The 17,160-nt window shown below is 50.2% G+C and overlaps 7 protein-coding genes across 7 annotated transcripts; 5 read left to right on the top strand and 2 right to left on the bottom strand.

Moving 5' to 3' along the window:
• Positions 1-2,126: 2,126 nt before the first annotated feature.
• BO87DRAFT_296766 (MFS transporter) lies at positions 2,127-4,170 on the top strand (the record flags this gene model as incomplete). Its single annotated transcript, XM_025618998.1, has 6 exons — positions 2,127-2,373; positions 2,502-2,601; positions 2,660-2,672; positions 2,744-2,961; positions 3,011-3,561; positions 3,623-4,170. 6 exons carry the CDS (start codon positions 2,127-2,129, stop codon positions 4,168-4,170), a joined length of 1,677 nt encoding a protein of 558 aa, XP_025485240.1.
• Positions 4,171-4,378: 208 nt separating this feature from the next.
• On the bottom strand, positions 4,379-6,624 carry BO87DRAFT_432381 (polyprenyl synthetase; the record flags this gene model as incomplete). Its single annotated transcript, XM_025627622.1, has 11 exons — positions 4,379-4,661; positions 4,765-4,857; positions 4,904-4,988; positions 5,061-5,064; positions 5,184-5,285; positions 5,349-5,509; positions 5,570-5,724; positions 5,772-5,824; positions 5,893-6,277; positions 6,311-6,404; positions 6,461-6,624. 11 exons carry the CDS (start codon positions 6,622-6,624, stop codon positions 4,434-4,436), a joined length of 1,524 nt encoding a protein of 507 aa, XP_025485241.1. The 3' UTR covers positions 4,379-4,433.
• Positions 6,625-8,862: 2,238 nt separating this feature from the next.
• Positions 8,863-9,897, top strand: BO87DRAFT_381796 (terpene synthase metal-binding domain-containing protein; the record flags this gene model as incomplete). Its single annotated transcript, XM_025624570.1, has 1 exon — positions 8,863-9,897. The coding sequence occupies one exon, from the start codon at positions 8,863-8,865 to the stop codon at positions 9,895-9,897; it is 1,035 nt and encodes a 344-aa protein (XP_025485242.1).
• Positions 9,898-10,255: 358 nt separating this feature from the next.
• BO87DRAFT_371907 (uncharacterized protein) lies at positions 10,256-11,159 on the top strand. The gene has a single exon (XM_025622154.1). It carries the CDS (start codon positions 10,354-10,356, stop codon positions 10,732-10,734), a length of 381 nt encoding a protein of 126 aa, XP_025485243.1. The 5' UTR covers positions 10,256-10,353; the 3' UTR covers positions 10,735-11,159.
• A 339-nt stretch (positions 11,160-11,498) lies between these two features.
• Positions 11,499-13,433, top strand: BO87DRAFT_392429 (S53 family peptidase; the record flags this gene model as incomplete). The annotated part of the gene is made up of 5 exons (XM_025625009.1): positions 11,499-12,379; positions 12,431-12,563; positions 12,609-12,702; positions 12,752-13,052; positions 13,103-13,433. The coding sequence occupies 5 exons, from the start codon at positions 11,499-11,501 to the stop codon at positions 13,431-13,433; spliced, it is 1,740 nt and encodes a 579-aa protein (XP_025485244.1).
• A 458-nt stretch (positions 13,434-13,891) lies between these two features.
• BO87DRAFT_454574 (glycoside hydrolase family 131 protein) lies at positions 13,892-15,205 on the top strand (the record flags this gene model as incomplete). The annotated part of the gene is made up of 3 exons (XM_025628567.1): positions 13,892-13,997; positions 14,059-14,192; positions 14,279-15,205. The coding sequence occupies 3 exons, from the start codon at positions 13,892-13,894 to the stop codon at positions 15,203-15,205; spliced, it is 1,167 nt and encodes a 388-aa protein (XP_025485245.1).
• On the bottom strand, positions 15,089-15,781 carry BO87DRAFT_371909 (uncharacterized protein). Its single transcript, XM_025622155.1, has 4 exons — positions 15,672-15,781; positions 15,427-15,624; positions 15,262-15,377; positions 15,089-15,201 (listed from the first exon to the last, which is right to left on the bottom strand). Exons 1-3 carry the CDS (start codon positions 15,693-15,695, stop codon positions 15,303-15,305), a joined length of 297 nt encoding a protein of 98 aa, XP_025485246.1. The 5' UTR covers positions 15,696-15,781; the 3' UTR covers positions 15,089-15,201; positions 15,262-15,302.
• Between the last annotated feature and the right edge of the window lie 1,379 nt (positions 15,782-17,160).

Raw genomic sequence — 17,160 nt, forward strand, 5'->3', positions numbered from 1 at the left:
CCTCAAGTGGCGCGTTTGTAGTCTATGCGGAGCCTCTCCAAGTACCTGATCGGCAAGGCGCAGAAGCGCTAGTCAAGGACCTTCTTGAGCATCTCGTGAGAAACTTGGTTGGAGCCTTAGCAACCCAGACATATGACTTGAATGCTCTGAAACATACGGATATGTAAATTTGAATGACACACGTTCACTCCAGGAGTAGGCACCATTTTTGTCTAGCTGTACGCAAAGCCCTGCTATTAGGTAGACAGACATTCGGGAGCCAGTCAGAAACCCTAAACCGTGTCATATAACCACCAAGAAGCGCCAGCGGCTCGATTTCCCGTGCTGGCTAATCAAGCTCTTTCTAATATCTTGTAGTGATGCTGAGCACTAAATAACGCGCGTCGCAAGTGACCAGCCCATCTGGTTATTGACCGCAACCGGTAATGCCGATCAGCTGAGGCAATCCGACGGGAATTCCTTAATCCGATGCCAGATTCCCTACTTCTCCACCGGAATAATTCTCAATGAATGTCAACAACCACCAGGCATTCCTCGGTACGAGAAAACGGCGAAGATCTCAAGCATTTTTGACACGCGACCTGCTCCGTTCCCTTCAGTAAGAAATCGGAATGACGTCGTTTTTCCGAGGACGACCGGAGGGACTCATGAGGGTACATTGGTGGATACTCGGCTAATCCGTTGCACCACTCAAGGGGCCCTTGTGGCGCCGGTTCCGCGGACGAAGCCGACGGCAACATTCGGACTCTCATTTCACCTTCTTCTTTCGACCGTTTTAGGGGTCTTGGCACGTGCGATTTGATGGGGACAGTAAGACCTGACTGGCTCATTATTGGACATGAGGTTATCCACTGGGATGATGACCCCATCCACGGATAATGTTAAGAACCGCAAGTCTACCCCAACGACATCGACTCATACAATCCTGAAAATTTTTTTCCTGTTATGTCCTGCTTTCATTCCCCTTTCTCACTTTTCTATGGCCCCTTCCCATTCTCCACCGTCATCCGCATAACCTGCGAGAGCGCTCGCACGCACACCAAACCAGGTCAACCCGAGTAGCAAGAGGCAAACTGCCTGAACCCAAAGCGCCATGAGGAGAGCTATCCTGCATCTCCCAGTCCCTTAAGACTAGCCTTATCATTCCCAATGCGACACAGTCCACATAGGGCATCAATCCGGCTCTTCACACTCAATTGAGAGTGCCATTCGTGTTCGTACAGAGGCAACCGCAAAATCAATCGAAGCGACAGCATCAGCTCTGCCTTGGGTCACTGGCGGCAAGCGGGGTACTTCGTACCGAGTAGTCATGGGTGCTGTGGACCTGCCTGTTACGCATTGATGTTATGTCAAACTTTTTCCCAGTCTTCCTGCGGCGCATGAATCGTGGAGTTTATATAGGGTTCAACAACTCCCCTCCCGTCGTCCCACGGCTTTCCTTCCCATCCCATTCCTCCCGGTCTTTCCTCTCCACATCTCGACCCATCCTGAGGTAGTATTTTGTTACTCCTCTTCCTTTGTTGCAAGTTTGATTCCTGTTTTGCGACCGAATCAACTAGCATTTCTCTTCCAAGCGTGTCATCTTTTGGGCTACAGAAGACTGTCAATACCTGGCTACCAGGCTGAATTTATATACGAAACAAAAACTATTTCCGAGCGTTTTCTGTGTGGTGTCGTCACAACACTAGACATAGTCATTCTAGGACTGAAAGACGGACACGAACACTCCGACCACTCGCCCAAGCAAAAACCCAGAGAGCGACCTGTTTTGTGATTATTCCATTGCGCCAAATATCATCGCGGTCTCCCTTCGCACCTCGGTTGCCCTTATCTGCACGCCTGCCCGCCATTGCACTCCCTAGCGTCTGCCCTGATAGCGCCCTGCGACAACCTCTCCTACTCACGGTCTAGGTTGTAAGAACAGACGAGATTCGAACCGCTTTTTCCCGAGCAGCAATCCAAATAATCGAATCTAGCCCCGGCGACAAGGCATACCGTGCCCTATTTAGGTCCCCGGCATATAACCCCAGCGACAATTTAGGTCGATACGTTTTTATCTTTAGCCACGCGCCACATCCCACTCGTCGTTACCCCCTTGCGACTTATCTTCGGAACGCCTGATCAAAATGGGTAGCTGGTGGAAAAACTGGCAGCGAGACCGCTCGCAGATCCCTGAGGTCGTGATCCCTCTGGCCGATGCCCCCAATACGACTCCCCAAACGGAGAAGGATGCCGAATCCAATGTCAACAGCTTAGATTCCCAGGAAAAGGGTGCTGCTTCCGCACCCGAAAGCACTACGCTAACCCTCGAGGCCCTGCGTGCAGAAGTCGACTCTGCCGTCTCTGCATCGGGCCATAACTCTGTTTATGATCGTATGTTTCTGTTGCCTCGTAATGGGCGATCTTCGACCCCCAAGGAGCCGGCTATTCTCTCTCTCCCAGCCAGGACCCCCTCCTACCATTTTACCGAAGGATCTGGATGTCTGACTGGATGAATGCAGGCAAGGCCAAGATCATCAACAAGGCCATCCAAGATATCGGCATGGGCCGTTATCAGTGGGAACTTTATATCCTGTGTGGATTTGGTTGGACTGCTGACAAGTGAGTCGACTGATTCCTAGAATTCGTTCTAGCTGCGCTAACAAGTTTCTTTCTACAGCCTCTGGCTACAGGTGAGACCACAGCAATCAATTTACTGACACTGTCGAATGAAATGCAGTCGAATTAACACGGTTCTATGTAGGGAGTTGCCCTGACCCTAACCCCCTTGTCTATGGAATTCGGCATCTCCGAATCCTACGTTCGTTTTACTACCTGCGCCTTGTTCGTTGGTCTGATCGTTGGCGCCACTTTCTGGGGCCTTGCATCTGATATGATTGGACGTCGATTGGCTTTCAACACCACTCTTTTCTTGTGTGGTGCCTTTGGTCTTGCATCGGGCGGTGGTCCCAGCTGGGTTGGGTACGTTCCCGCCGACCCTTGAGAAGTCGCTATAGCTAACAGCGTTCAGTACCTGTGCCCTCTACGCTTGCTTGGGATTGGGAGTAGGTGGTAATCTGCCTGTTGATGCTGCTATCTTCCTCGAGTTCTTGCCCGGTGCTTCAGGAAACATCTTGAGTTCACTGGCCACATTCTGGTCAGTGGGTACCTTCATTGCCAGTATGCTGGCCTGGGCTTTCATTCCCAACTACTCTTGCTCCGACTCGAGCAACTGCACCAAGGAAAACAACATGGGCTGGAGATACCTTGTTCTTTCTCTTGGTGCCATCACCATGGTATTCTGGATGTGTCGATTCTTCTTTTTCAAGCTGTACGAATCGCCCAAGTTCCTCGTCGCCAAGGGCCGGGATGAGGACGCTGTCGCAGCTATTCACGGTGTCGCCCATCACAATAAGAAGAAGACCTGGCTCACGGTGGAGATCTTGCAAGAGATCGGCGGAGCTACCGAGGATAGCAAGGAACAGAACCTTTCCTCCGCGCAAATTCTGAAGCGCTCGCTGTCCAAGTTCTCCGTGCAGCAGATCGGACCTCTGTTCTCGTCCAAGCGTCTTGGAATTACCAGTAAGTCCTTCCATTAGATCCTCAGCAGCAGCCCCTGGCAAGAACTAACGATGAAAACCAGCCGCCCTCATCTGGCTCTGCTGGACCACCATCGGCATGGGTTACACCCTCTTCAACGCCTTCCTGCCCCAGTACCTCGGCTCCTCGTCTTCCGTATACATCACCTACCGTAACTACGCTATCACCTCCGTGACCGGACTCTTCGGCCCCATTCTGGCTCGCTACATGGTCGACCTCAAGTACGTCGGTCGGAAAGGTACAATGGCGCTGTCGACGTTGATCACTGCCGTCCTGCTCTTCTGCTTCACGGCCGCCAAAACATCCGACACTCAACTCGTCTGCTCGGCTCTCGAATCCTTCACCCAGATGATCATGTACGGTGTGCTGTACGCTTACACCCCCGAGGTCTTCCCCGCTCCCAACCGCGGTACCGGCTCGGGTATTGCTAGTTGCTTGAACCGCATTGCTGGTTTCTGTGCTCCTATCATTGGTATCTATGCTTCTGCGAACCCCAGTGCGCCTATCTATGCGTCAGGTGCGCTGTTGTTGGTTTCATTTGTGGCGATGGTGCTGCTGCCGATTGAGACTGCTGGTAAGCAGAGTTTGTAGACATGTGACTGTTGGGGACGTGTACATGATTGAGCTTGGAAAGATTGATGTCTTTCGGTTGATACCACTGTTGTTATGTATCTATATGTTGTTATGACCGAGATAGCGTTCATAGTTGGATTTTTGGTAAAGAGGATAGAAAAATAGATGGACTCGATGATTTGAACTTCGATCCGGGATGTAGTCTTCTAGCTATACTTCCTAGTACTCAAATATGCCGACTATGTGAGATCAGGTCCAAAGATTCTGTCTCCAACCCTAGTTCAGTTCAGAACATCCCTCCACGCCTCATCCCGATAGCCACCCCACACACGCAACACCTTCTCCAATGTATCCTCTTTCTTACTCTCAGTTTTTCGAGTAGAGAAGTCATTCTGCAGCTTGGCCAGAATAGTCGCCAACAACCAATTCTTCACCTTCGTCTTGCTTTCATACATCTCAAGCTGCCTCATTATCTCCACAGAAAGCTCATGTAGTACACCCCGGGTTGCCTCGAGGCCTCCACTGCGTTCGACCAGTCCGAAAAATAAAGTTATTCATCTCGGGAGAGTTGTTCGTGCTTCCCCGATGGTGCTGAAGCCATTCCTCGAGAACGGTGGGGTCTTCGGAATTTTGTAGGGCGCGGAGTAAAGCATAAGAGAATCCTCCTTGGTCAAGGCCTTGGCAAAGACCGCGCTGGGTGGTGTACTATTAGATGAATTAGTTTGAAATGGTGTGTTGTGGGCTTGCTTACATCTGCGGATGCTAGACTTTGGTAGTCGTCTCCCAGTTGGTAGGCTCTTCCAATTAGGTTCATGAAGTGAGTTAAGTCGAGGGTGCTGAGTCAGTTAGCATATATTTTCTTCCTGGGTGGTGCGTGCAAGGTAATTCAGCGGTAGGGATAGGGCGACTTACCTGTTTTGCGTAGCTTCGTTCTGCATTAGTCGGGAGATGAGTACCAAGAGAGGGCCGTGTTCTTCGATCTCTGTGATTAGTAGAGGCCATGTGGACGAGTTGATTGTAGGGTTACGTACTGCCGTCGACCATTGTGAAGTACTCTTCTTCTGTCGGAATGGTCTTGTGTCTGGCCCAGTGGAGGTCATGGGCTTGGCCGGCGAAGAGGTGGGCAAGTTGGTCTGAGGTAGACACCAGTATTAGTATATGTATGTCTCGGTTCCAGATTTCATAATATGACTGACCGGAAAAGATCAAGGATGCTGAAGCAGAAAGCCGCAGACAGAGTCGCTGGGCGTTATTGATTTGGAAACATACCGAGTTGATGGTTTGTCCTACGCCGAAGATGGTATGGACTGCAGGCTTGCCGCGACGGAGGAGGTTGACGTGTTGTACATCGTTCAGCCTTCGAAATAGAAGAGTTAGGCCAGATTTGTAGACACACAATGCAATATTAAGGACTTACATGAGAGATGCTTCATAGAGCAGAGTTGCTATTCCGGAAATAATAGCTAGCGAGGGTTGGGGAAGCTGGTACCACTCTTGGAGGGCGTCTACCAGTTGATTGTGGAACCTTTTCGTTGGTGTGGAGGTGAGATATTCGTCTGGCTTCCATGATATCTATGACAGTCAGTGTGGCCAAGGAATCGAGTGATTATGGTGCTTACGGTGTCATCCAGCTTCGGTGCTGGCGCCAATGCTGAACTCTTTTGTTTCACATCTATACATGAAAATCGTTCTAGTCGCGACTCGCATCACATGTAAAGTCAAGAAGGAAGGAAAGCATACCTGCGATGCCCTCTCTTTGTGATGTCACATCTGGAGAAAACTGCGTTATTTTCAGAGAGCTAAAGACAGAAGGAAAGTCGAAAGTTCCTTCGTAGGGATTCTGTACGTCTTGATGATATCGCAAAACGCGGATGCTCCACATTGCATTTCCAGCAATGGATAGCTCAACAATCCGAAACCGCTTCTTAATCGCCAAGGTAATATCTGGTCTTTTGAGATATTCATCACGAAGACGGCAGTAACGTTCTTCATGCTCCTGGATAATGTTGCAGACAATCTCCTTCGCGCTTTCTTCATTAGTATTATATATTTCCATCACCAACTGCACGGCATTCACGAGTGGAGCAGATCCTTCCGATTCTCTTGTTGCCCGTTTCTCTTTCTCCTAGGACCAGAAGTCATTCGTGATGGCTAGAACGACATAAGCTAGATACGTAACTGGTCCGACTTTGTCGTATTCTTCTGGTGTGAGCACAAGACCACTAGACCAGGCCATAAGATGGACAATCCAGCTTCACATCTGCGTCAGCTGCAGAACGATCCTAATTCCCATAAGGGAGTCACAGACTTGGCACCGCAATCCACAGCTCTGGTAGCCAGATAATCATCTATATCGGTGAAATACTTGTCACGAATTTGTTGTGCTGTCTCAAACCACTGTCTCAAAGTCGTCTGGCAGCGACTCAGATATGCAGGATCGAGCACTTTCTGTATCGCCCAGATCTTCGCCATAATTTGCTGTTTTCAGTGAGAGTTCCCATTGACTGTGGTAATCTCTTTGGCTTTCTCTGCCCCTAGAGCCTTTGTCAAGACTGGGTCTGTTAAGACTGGCCTTGCAGGCTGAATGGCATCGACTGACATGTCTGAAAACCAGGAAAAGAAGAGTCAGCCACTCAAAATAATCACGGCTTTTGAGGCTTGAAGATCCTCTCACCATCATCGAGAAACCCATACTCATTAAAATACGAGCAGAAGCCAATCCGTTCGGGTAGCGCCTCCAGGGCACAGAGTGCTATGAAGTCTCCATCGTGCGCGTTTATTCCCCCGATCATCTTTCCCACCCCATCTCTCCCAAACAGGTCTATATGACACTCGATGCAAGCATCATGAGAAACTGAGTTGTAGTTGCTTATTCTGGGCTGGAAGCGGGTTAGAAGACGGCTCCTCAATGCATCATCCATGGGAGCGGGCTTCGAGTGGATGAAGGGAGAGAGATTGGATCCTGCTCCAGGCTCCACATAGCCGGGGAATTGTCGATGATGGTTCATTTTCGTTGAAAGAAAAGTCACGAAGAGGTAAAATGGTGCTTATCTACGCGATGTATCGATTTGGTTGCCCTTTCAATTCCCCATTTTTGGGAGAACCTAGACTGAATGAGCTACATATTTATATATCGGTACTTAGAAGTATATTCTGTCCACGTGCGAGCCACATAGCGGTTATCTCACCACCAAAGTCGCGCAGAATAGAGTGGGCAATTCTGTCATTACTTTGATGAAGGACAGAAGCAAGGGCTATAGTTGTGACACAATGCACAGTATCATCTAGTAGATCGTAGGTGGTACATATTCCATCTTGGACCATCAAAGCGGTTGTGTAACCATGTTGCTGATCGTGTCACCGCCCCCTTCGATTCGTGGAACACATTCTCAGTTCAACAAAATAGGTTTCTGCGCCGCATTGGTATGCCGGAAGAATTAATCTGTATTACCCCTGGCTGGAGCTGAGCTTGTCGTGATCTGGAAATACTTTGTATGTCATTTACCCGCAGTGTCAGATTGGACTCAAAGTTCTGTCAAGGAACTAATCTCCGTCGTCGTCAGCAGTAAGGGGCGAGGCGCAGGGAAGGGATAGGTGCTTGCCAGTGGCTGCCTTTGAGACATTTGTAGCAGAAATTGATACTGATGAAAGTCGTCGCTGTAGGTGGCTTTATCGAGGATTAATTAGAGTTTACTCCGCCCTGAATAGGGTGCAGGACAAATATCCCCGTGTTCCGAACCACAGTTGGCTTGAAACAAGTGATTCAGACGCTAAACAACATGAATACTTTGGGAAAGCCGCGTACGAGAGTTTGACAGACAATCTTTCTAATACTCGGAGCGAACTAATTGTTCTCCTAGATTATGCTGGACAATAATCAGTGAGGCGTGTTCCTGTCGCTATGAATATTGCTGTCTTGAATGGAGGTGAATCCCCTACATCCTTTCCTGGGCGCATAATAGAATAGACGTGTAACACAACTTGAATGACCAGCTGCCGTGGAATCATTTGTTGTCACCAATAAATCATGATCACTGCATCGTCCAGGTCGGCCAAATTTCAGTGGATATCTACCCTACCAGTGCCTTCGAATCTCATAACCGCTGCTGAGACAGTAATATTGAGAGCCATAATCCGGTACGTTAGCGAGACTCCAACAGATGATGAACATTGATTAACGGGGAAAGAGTAGCCATTATAGAAAGGGGTAAGAGTGGTATTGAGACAAAGTAGGCATAGTCTGTTTGGGAGAGGTTGCACAGCAGGTTACCAGAAAGAAAAGGATCTGTTGATCTATACCTACTGAATAGGGACGTGTACGTCTCCTCTCCCGCATCCGGTGACAGACATCGTAGTGGGGGTACTCTATTGGACACTAGTCAGAATAACTTACGCCTCAGGATTCCAATGGCTGATAGTGTGTGGGGTGATGACAGTACATAGGACATGCTACTCAATTTTTACGGTAGGGCGGATTGCAAGTATCATCTTTACTCATCTTTGGTGGCCCCTTGAGAAGGGGGTTCATCTATTCAAGAACTACGTCAACGGGAAGGAGTAAAACTACAAGCCAAGCGTCAGAAATACAAGGACCACTGTATAAAAAGTGGAAGTATCCCTCCTCTCGTTAAGTTACTCCAGGAAACTCTCATAAGTGACTATTCAAGATCACACACATCTCCGAACGTTTTATATTATTCTGTAATTAATATGGATCGACACACCCTGGAAGCTCAGCTTGGCACTCTTAAGGTTCCTATAGTGCACATCCCATGGGCAGGAGAAATCGCAGCAAATGTGCCCCAGCTGGAAGCCAGCATGCTTGAATGGGCCGATCAGAAGGGCTTGTTGGTCGATGTAGCCTACCGCGAACGAGTGAAGCGCAGTCGTTACGCCTGGCTAGCAGCCCGGTGCCATCCCAAGGCGGCACCCGAGCTTCTGTCAGTCATCTCGAAATTCTTCGTATGGTACTTTGTTGTGGACGAACTCTTTCTCGACAGGGTGGACCTTGTGACGCCAAACACGCTCTCTAACCTGACCGCCATGATCGACGTGGTTGATTTCAACTGCGCAAGGCCCGAGCCTGTCTATGGCGAACTGGCGTTGCTTGACATTTGCCAGTCATTACGTCAACTGTTATCAGCGAAACATTTTGAGCGTTTCGCCCAGGGAATAAGGCTCTGGGCCACGACTGCCGGCTTACATATTCTGTATCATCTCCAGGAAAAGCCGGTAGGGGTGAGCCAATTTGAATCTATCCGCCGCCATACAAGTGGCGCGGAATCTTGTCTAGCGTTGGCAGATGCATCGAACTGTGATCCCGTCAGTCCAGAGGAGTTCTATCGACCGGATGTGCAGAAACTTTGTCGCTATACGAACAACATTATCTGCTTGGCGAATGATATTCACAGTTTCATTGTTGAGGCACGCCAACCGGGTCAGTTCTGGAACAGGGTGTACATCCGAGCGGCGGATGGTTACACCTTGCAGGAGAGTGTTGACCATACAGCTGCGAGTGTATATGAAGAGCTAGAGAAATTTCAAAAGCTGGAATACCAGATCTTGCAAGATGCAAGCCCACAGTTATGTGGCCTTGTGGATGGTTGCAAGCAATGGATCCGTGGGTATATGGACTGGGTGGCGCTGGATACTAAGCGATACCAGGCGGCACATGCTGTTGGTGACGCTGATGATCGAAATATTCTTCACAACCGTCACGTGAGCACTGTTCGCAGTCCCTTCTAGCTGACTTATAATGTGGCCGTATCTAGATGGTATATGATTTTAAAGAGCTGTGATGTCAGAAGTTGGGCCAAACATTGACAAGAGAAATGTTTCTGTGGTGTGTCATGGAATAACCAACACAGAATAGTACCTAGGTAGCACTAGCGCTCACGTCAGCATACACGATCTGTCAACGAAGGCGAATCAAACAAAGACATTTGGTTTGTATACAGGCATAGTAGCCTTACTGTCATTTCTAAATGCAATACTATTTGTTGTCAACTTAGGCAACAACTCACTTGGGGCAAGCCCTAAGTGAATGTATGTTAGGCTTCCATCATGCCACAATATTTATATGTCATGCAGTGCAGCTATGATGCCATAACCAGACACAACTCAAAGATTACAACTATTTACAGATTTATACATTGCGATTTGCCCCAAGAGCCAAGGAGGATACTACGAGACTCACACACCATGTCCACCACCACATTTGCCTCCGAAGCCACCACCTTCGAATTGGCCCTAACCAGCCTCTTCAGCGGCCCCCCTGAGACTACTGAAGCCGATCTGGCCAAGCTATTCACACCTACTTTCACACAACGCGACGATGAGACAATGCGCGACTTCTCCGCCTTTGTTGCACACATTAAGTGGCTGCGAGGAAATCTTCCACCAGGAAGTGTGACGCTCAAGATTACGCAGTTCCTGCGCGACGGTAATCAATTTGCGGATAGACACAGCTCTACCATGACGATGCCAGATGGAAAAGTGGGCGCCGCAGAGACATTTATGTTCGGGGAGGTGGCGGAAGATGGGCGGATCGAGTGGGTTGTGGAGACAGTGAAGCGGAAGTAGTGGAAGTGATGGTTGGGATAAGCCCGGCGGGATGAGGCATTATTCTTGTGTGGTTACTAAAGAGACTCAATCATTGTTCTATGTGAGTTTGATTGCGATTACTAAATTTTAATATCCGAGTGAGAGGGAATCAATGGCGTTATCCAAACAGCTGAATGCAATACTACATTCCCCTCACGGTTCGCATCACCTCACGAGGGAAACCTGGCCATCTCGGCAAACAATGGTATCATCCGAGCGGGTTCCCCTCAATTATGGTCTTGATAAGCCACTATTGCTGCAGAACGCCTATCTGTGCCGTTAGTGTCTCCATAGTGTCCGCAGTGCTTTTTCTGCCGATTAATCTATTGCCAGACGGACTCCGTCGCTCCTCCGAATGCCGGGTGCCGCGGCTAAGCTCTGCTGTAGCTTGCATTTGCTGCAGGAACATCTGCATCCTTTATAATTTTGAAGGGGTATCTTATCTTCATTTGCGTACGGAGATGCAGTTATTGTGTTGTAATTCGTCCCATTATAAGCTTTCTGGCGGCTTCAACCTTCCAGAGGAATAATAGGGTTGACGGGAATGGCTTCACCGCGTCCCTACATGCAAGGGATGCATCATGCACCGTGACCTGTTCCACCACGCCGGAGCCCGCCCGCCCTCCGACGGCCCAAACCCACTGCAGAATGGCTTGATCAACTTCATCTATAATAAACAGGCCGTCCCTCCTTATTGTCTGTCCTGCTCTCCACCCAGGGTCGTTTTTGCTTTTTCTTCAGCCATGGTCGCTTTCTCCCGCCTCTCGGCAGGCTTCGCCCTTGCTGCCCCTGTGCTCGGCAGTGTCGTTCTGGAGACCGTCAAGTCTGTCCCCAGTGACTGGAAGCTCGTCAAGGCTGCTGATACCAGCTCAACCATTTCTCTGTCTGTGGCTCTGGCGCGCCAGAACCTGGACCAGTTGGAGGAGAAGCTCCTGGCCGTGTCCACCCCTGGCAAGGACACGTACGGCCAGTTCTTGGATCTGGACGACATCAACGAGCAGTTTCCTCTCGCTGATGACGCTGCTGTTGTTTCTTGGTTGAAGAAGAACGGCGTCACCAAGATCCACAAGGAGGGTGGTCTCCTGAACTTTGCGACCACTGTGGGCACAGCGAATCAGCTTCTCAACACCACCTTCTCGGTGTACAAGAGCGGATCTACCCAGAAGCTGCGCACGACGAAGTACTCTGTTCCGGATGATCTGGCTGGGTCCATTGACCTCATTTCGCCAACTGTTTTCTTTGGAAGATCTAACGCTGCCCGCTCGGCGGCCGTGCGTGCTTCGCAGACTACCAAGGAGAGCAGCGGCAAGAGCAGTGATGTGTGCGAGTACATCACCCCGGATTGCCTCAAGGAACAGTATAGTATTGACTACACGCCCGAGAAATCTTCGGGAAGTCGTGTTGGGTTTGGCAGTTTCTTGAACGAGTCGGCCTTGTACTCGGACTTGGATCTATTCACCCAGTACTTTGACATTCCGGAGCAGAGCTTCACTGTTGAGACCATCAACGGGGGGATCAACAACCAGGAGAATGATCCTGATGGTGAAGCTGACCTCGATGTGCAGAACATCGTTGGCATTTCTCATCCCTTGCCGGTGACAGAGTATATTACCGGTGGATCTCCGTGAGTATGTTGAAGACGAGAATCAGAATCAAGGCTAATCAGCTTGGTTAGTCCGTTCATTCCCGACGTCGAGACCACGACCGACGAGAACGAGCCTTACCTTCAGTACTACGAGTACCTGCTGGCCAAGACCAACGACGAGCTGCCGCTAGTCATCAGCAACTCGTACGGCGATGACGAAGATGTAAGCATCCCTACCTTCCACATGAGATGCCTGCTAACAGGATAGACTGTCCCCATCGCCTACGCTACTCGCGTGTGCAACCTGATCGGCCTGATGGGCACACGTGGTATCTCCATTCTCGAATCGTCTGGCGACTCTGGTAAGCTTCCCCCATTCCATTAACATGACGAAGACATTAACAAATCCAGGTGTTGGCGGCGCATGCATGTCCAACGACGGCACCGACAAGACCGAATTCACACCCATGTTTCCAGGAACATGTCCCTACATCACCGCGGTCGGTGGCACCCAAGACGTGCCCGAAGTCGCCTGGGTGGACAGCTCTGGCGGCTTCAGCAACTACTTCTCGCAGCCGTCATACCAGTCGGACCAGGTTGGGACCTACCTGGACAAGTACATCTCGGCATCGACGAAGAAGTACTACGAGCAATACACCAACTTCAGCGGTCGCGCGTTCCCTGACGTGTCTGCGTTTGCAGGATCTCCTTAGTATGTATCGATTTCAGAGAAGTGTATGGACATCTGCTGATGTGCAATAGCTACTTGACTTATATCGATGGTGAGCTCGGCCTTGTGGCTGGTACTTCTGGCGCTAGTCCTGTGTTTGCGGGTGTCGTGGCGCTGCTGAACGATGCCCGTCTGCGGGCTAACAAGACATCTTTGGGTTTCTTGAACCCTTGGCTGTACTCTAGCGGCTACAAGAGTCTGAACGACATTACCAGTGGCGAGGCAGTGGGCTGCCAAGGCGATGTGGAGGGCGCTGGAGTGATCCCGTGGGCGAGCTGGAATGCCACGACGGGATGGGATCCGGCGACAGGGCTGGGAACGCCTAATTTCGCCAAGCTGAAGGAGGCGGTTCTTGCGTTGTGAGCAAGATACAATTAGGCACTGAGTGGACGTGCTGGAGCGAACAAACATGTGCAAGGCGTTAACTTGTAATAACCTGTGTGTGGACTAGACAAGCATGGACAGAGCACAACCAATTAGCGTCTGCATAGTTGCCACCCTTAAACTAAAGATAATCAATTGATTACCGCTGTCAGTCTCAAGTCGGTCATGTCATGGACCCTGTTCGATCAATTTGAAACAAGCTTAATCTAACAGCGGCGGTGATGAAACCGCCAGCGGATATTTGTTTCAGTTTACCCGCAAGCCTGTATCCAGCATCCAAGCCCTACTTAAACCTGTCACTGCCCATGTTTCCATTCTCTCTCTAACCACCATTCTTTTCTTCATTGTGCCGGTCACATACATTCTTTACTTTCTCTATCTTTGCTTCTCTTCTCTACTTCCATAAGTCACTCATTATATACCGCGTAAGTATCACCATGAAAGGAGCCGCCTTCCTCGCCTTCCCCGCCTCCACACTGGCCGGATCCGTACTGTGGAGCGGCATCTTCAACTCGTCCTATAATGTCGCTGACTTTGACGAATGTATAACCCCTTGCTGTGAACCGTAATATCCTCTATGGTACCGAATACTAAATAGAGATAGGGTCATGGAGCAACCAAATCGCGCCCTGGCAATGGTACATCCACGGCGACGGCGAAACCTCCGAGTATCTAGCTCTCTCCAGCGACTACAAGAACCCAGCAGCGAGCGATGCCCAGGGTCTGCGTACCAGACTTGTACTCTTCCCCATATCCCTTAACCCATCCTCCCTATCTCCACTATAACAGTAAAACTAACCCATCCCCCTCCGGGGATAATATAGGACAGTACCTCTTTCTGGGAAGGCCAAAGCATGCAACGCACCGAGCTGATCCCCCAAATGTCGCCCTCCAGCTCTGCCTCCGACCTGGGATCCGGCCACCTGTACTACCACTTCTCCCTGAGCGCCAGCAGCACCAACCCTCCGTCCTCGTCAAGCGAGCACCAAATCGCCTTCTTCGAGAGCCATTTCACGGAGTTGCAGTACCAGGACAACACGCTGAAGTGGAATGCCGGTGGGGATACGCATTACTCTGTGGAGCTTGAGACGGGCAAGTGGTACAACTTTGCGTACGATATTGATTTCGATAACCAGAAGGTTGGGCTTTGGGCGTCGAATGGATCGGATGCCTTGACGGAGGTGGTTAGTCCTGTTAGTGCGAGTGCGAGCTCCAATGGGGCGGATTTCCATGTCGGTGTGTTGAGTTTGACTGGCGATGGGACCGAGGACTGGTTCTGGAGTGGAGTTTATATTGAGAAGGGCGATTTGACGAAGAGTATTGGAGATGGTAGCAGTGCTAGTGCTAGTGGTAGTGAGAGTTCTTCGACTACTGCTGCTGGTGCTGCTACTACTACTACCTCTGCTACTTCTTCCGCTATTTCTGCTGCCACTACGTCTGTCGAGGCAACTACCACTGCTGCCGCTGCTACCCCCACTCAGAATGTGGCTGTTGCTTCGTCTTCTACTACTTCTGCTTCGAGGACCTCGGCTGCGACTACCTCCAGCTCCGAGTCTACTGCCGCGGCTACCCCCTCTGCTTCTGCCCCTGTCATCGCTACGCCCTCTGCTGCTCCCTCTGCTGCTGCTGCCTCTGGATCTGCCGCTCTTCCCGTCCCGACGACCGCCTCTGAGATCCTCACTGATGTGCGCGCGCTGTTGACTGCCCTTCTGACTCGTCAGGGAGTGCATGCTCGTGACTTTACTGTCTAGACATCGACTTGATTTAGAAGGGTGGGTATATAGTGTGGTTGATGATATTGTATTACTTAGTGTGTTTGGTGTGAATTTTAACCAGTTAACACGGGTATCACCACACGAGTGTCTCTTTCTTCTGACGTCCGTTGATAAGCTGCTCCGCTTTATCCTCTACCCATCGCTCAATCTGTAAAGATTAGTGAAGTGAAAGTCTAGACCGGGTCGGAGACACGCACATTCGTAAACTTGCTCGACAGCCATACTGCCACCGTCAATAGCAGTAGAACTCCTCCAATGAGAGGATACCAGCGCCATGAAGGGTTGTCGCTGAGGATATCCACGTTCATGCCGAATAAACTCTGTTCAGTTAGAATTGACTTGTCGATGGATGGTGGTATGCTCACCGACGCAAATGTCAAGGGAAGAAAAATGAACTATCCATCCGTTAGTTGCCATGGTTGAAACAAGAAAGCAGACATACCGTAATCCAACTGAGCCGTTTCATGCTCGTCGCCAAGCTAGTCGACCGGTGCGCCTCATTAATTGACACCCACGCAAATTCCTACCAATATTAGCTGTACGCTCACAGACTGCCACGAGGGAAGCGTACAATCTGCAGCAAATCGCGCACCGTCTGCTCTAGCTTATCAATCTGTCCTGATATCTCTTTGTCTAATCCATCTATCATAATCTGCATCTTTTCACTGAACTTGCGCGTCTCGCTGAACCGCTGGTACTGCGTCACAAAATACCTAGCCTGGCTAAGTTGCTCGGCCAACGATGCTTGAATTTGCGTCCATTGCTGCATGCTTTCGGCGATAGAGTCAATAAGTCGGTCATCTTTGCCTCGGGCAGTCAATTGATGTGTTCGCTGCGTAATTAGCAGTCGCCCAACATAAAACTTCTCGAGAACATACCAGCCGTCCCAAGTACCCCCGAGCCTCCCGGCAAAACGCGATCCAGTCGTCCCGCCATGTTTGCATAAACAGCTGCACCAGCTCCAGGTCACTCTCAGGGATCCATCCGTATGACAGGTTGCTGAAGTAGTGGATAGTCTTCTGAGGCGCTTCCAGAACGGCCCATTCGATAATGCGGACCTTGCGGTCGTCGTCCTGGTCGTCGGTAAAGGAGGTCCCGATCTTCATGTCCAGGCGGACAAACAGTGAGAAAGTTCGACAGGGACTTTTATTTCCGAGAGAAAATTGCAGCTCGTTTGGCGTATCGCTCAGTTGGCAATATGTGTTCCAATAATGATTTTCTCGGAAGAGTCTGAATTGCATCAGCATCACGTCCTCATAGCCATTATTCGCTTGATCAGCTTACAGAAGATGTGTCTCGTCTGCCGTCTTGGGCATTGCCTTTATGTCTTGGTACAAAGTATCGTCATTGATCCAACGCGCCGCACGCCGTCCATCCCTGTAGACCGCAATATCCACTGCGACACTGGATTTCAGCCCACGGCTATATCTCCCATCGTAGCCATCGTCAAGCGTCATCATCTGCCTCCGATGGCTTAACAATGCCGTTAACGCCGCACGATCACCATCTGGAATGGTCATATCCATCACAGGAATTGAGGCACCATCGGTCCGAGTGTGAGCCAACAGTAAATTTGCTGGTGTTCCAGCCACGCTGCAAGGACCAAACCAGTCCCCGTTCTCCAGCCCATCTACTCCAGCCTTGTGTTCTAGAAGAATGGCCACCGTCGAGCGATCGGCCTGCTGTAGTGCCCATCTCATCAGAGGAATTGGGCTCGACTCGTCCTCGTTGCTCAGATCTGGCTTGTACCGCTCCAGGAACGGTTTCAGCAATCGAGCTCGGCTCTCTTGAACCATCAGCTTTAGCGACACAATATCGTGATTACGATCTCTGTCATCCCCCGAGCCAGACATCAGCATGTCCGCTATCTCGTAGTGACTCCATTCAAGCGCGTACACCAGCGGGGTCTTCCTGTAACGATCAATAGAGTT

The sequence above is a fragment of the Aspergillus neoniger genome, assembly GCF_003184625.1.
Source record: "Aspergillus neoniger CBS 115656 unplaced genomic scaffold BO87scaffold_1, whole genome shotgun sequence".
Taxonomy (NCBI): Eukaryota; Fungi; Ascomycota; class Eurotiomycetes; order Eurotiales; family Aspergillaceae; genus Aspergillus; species Aspergillus neoniger.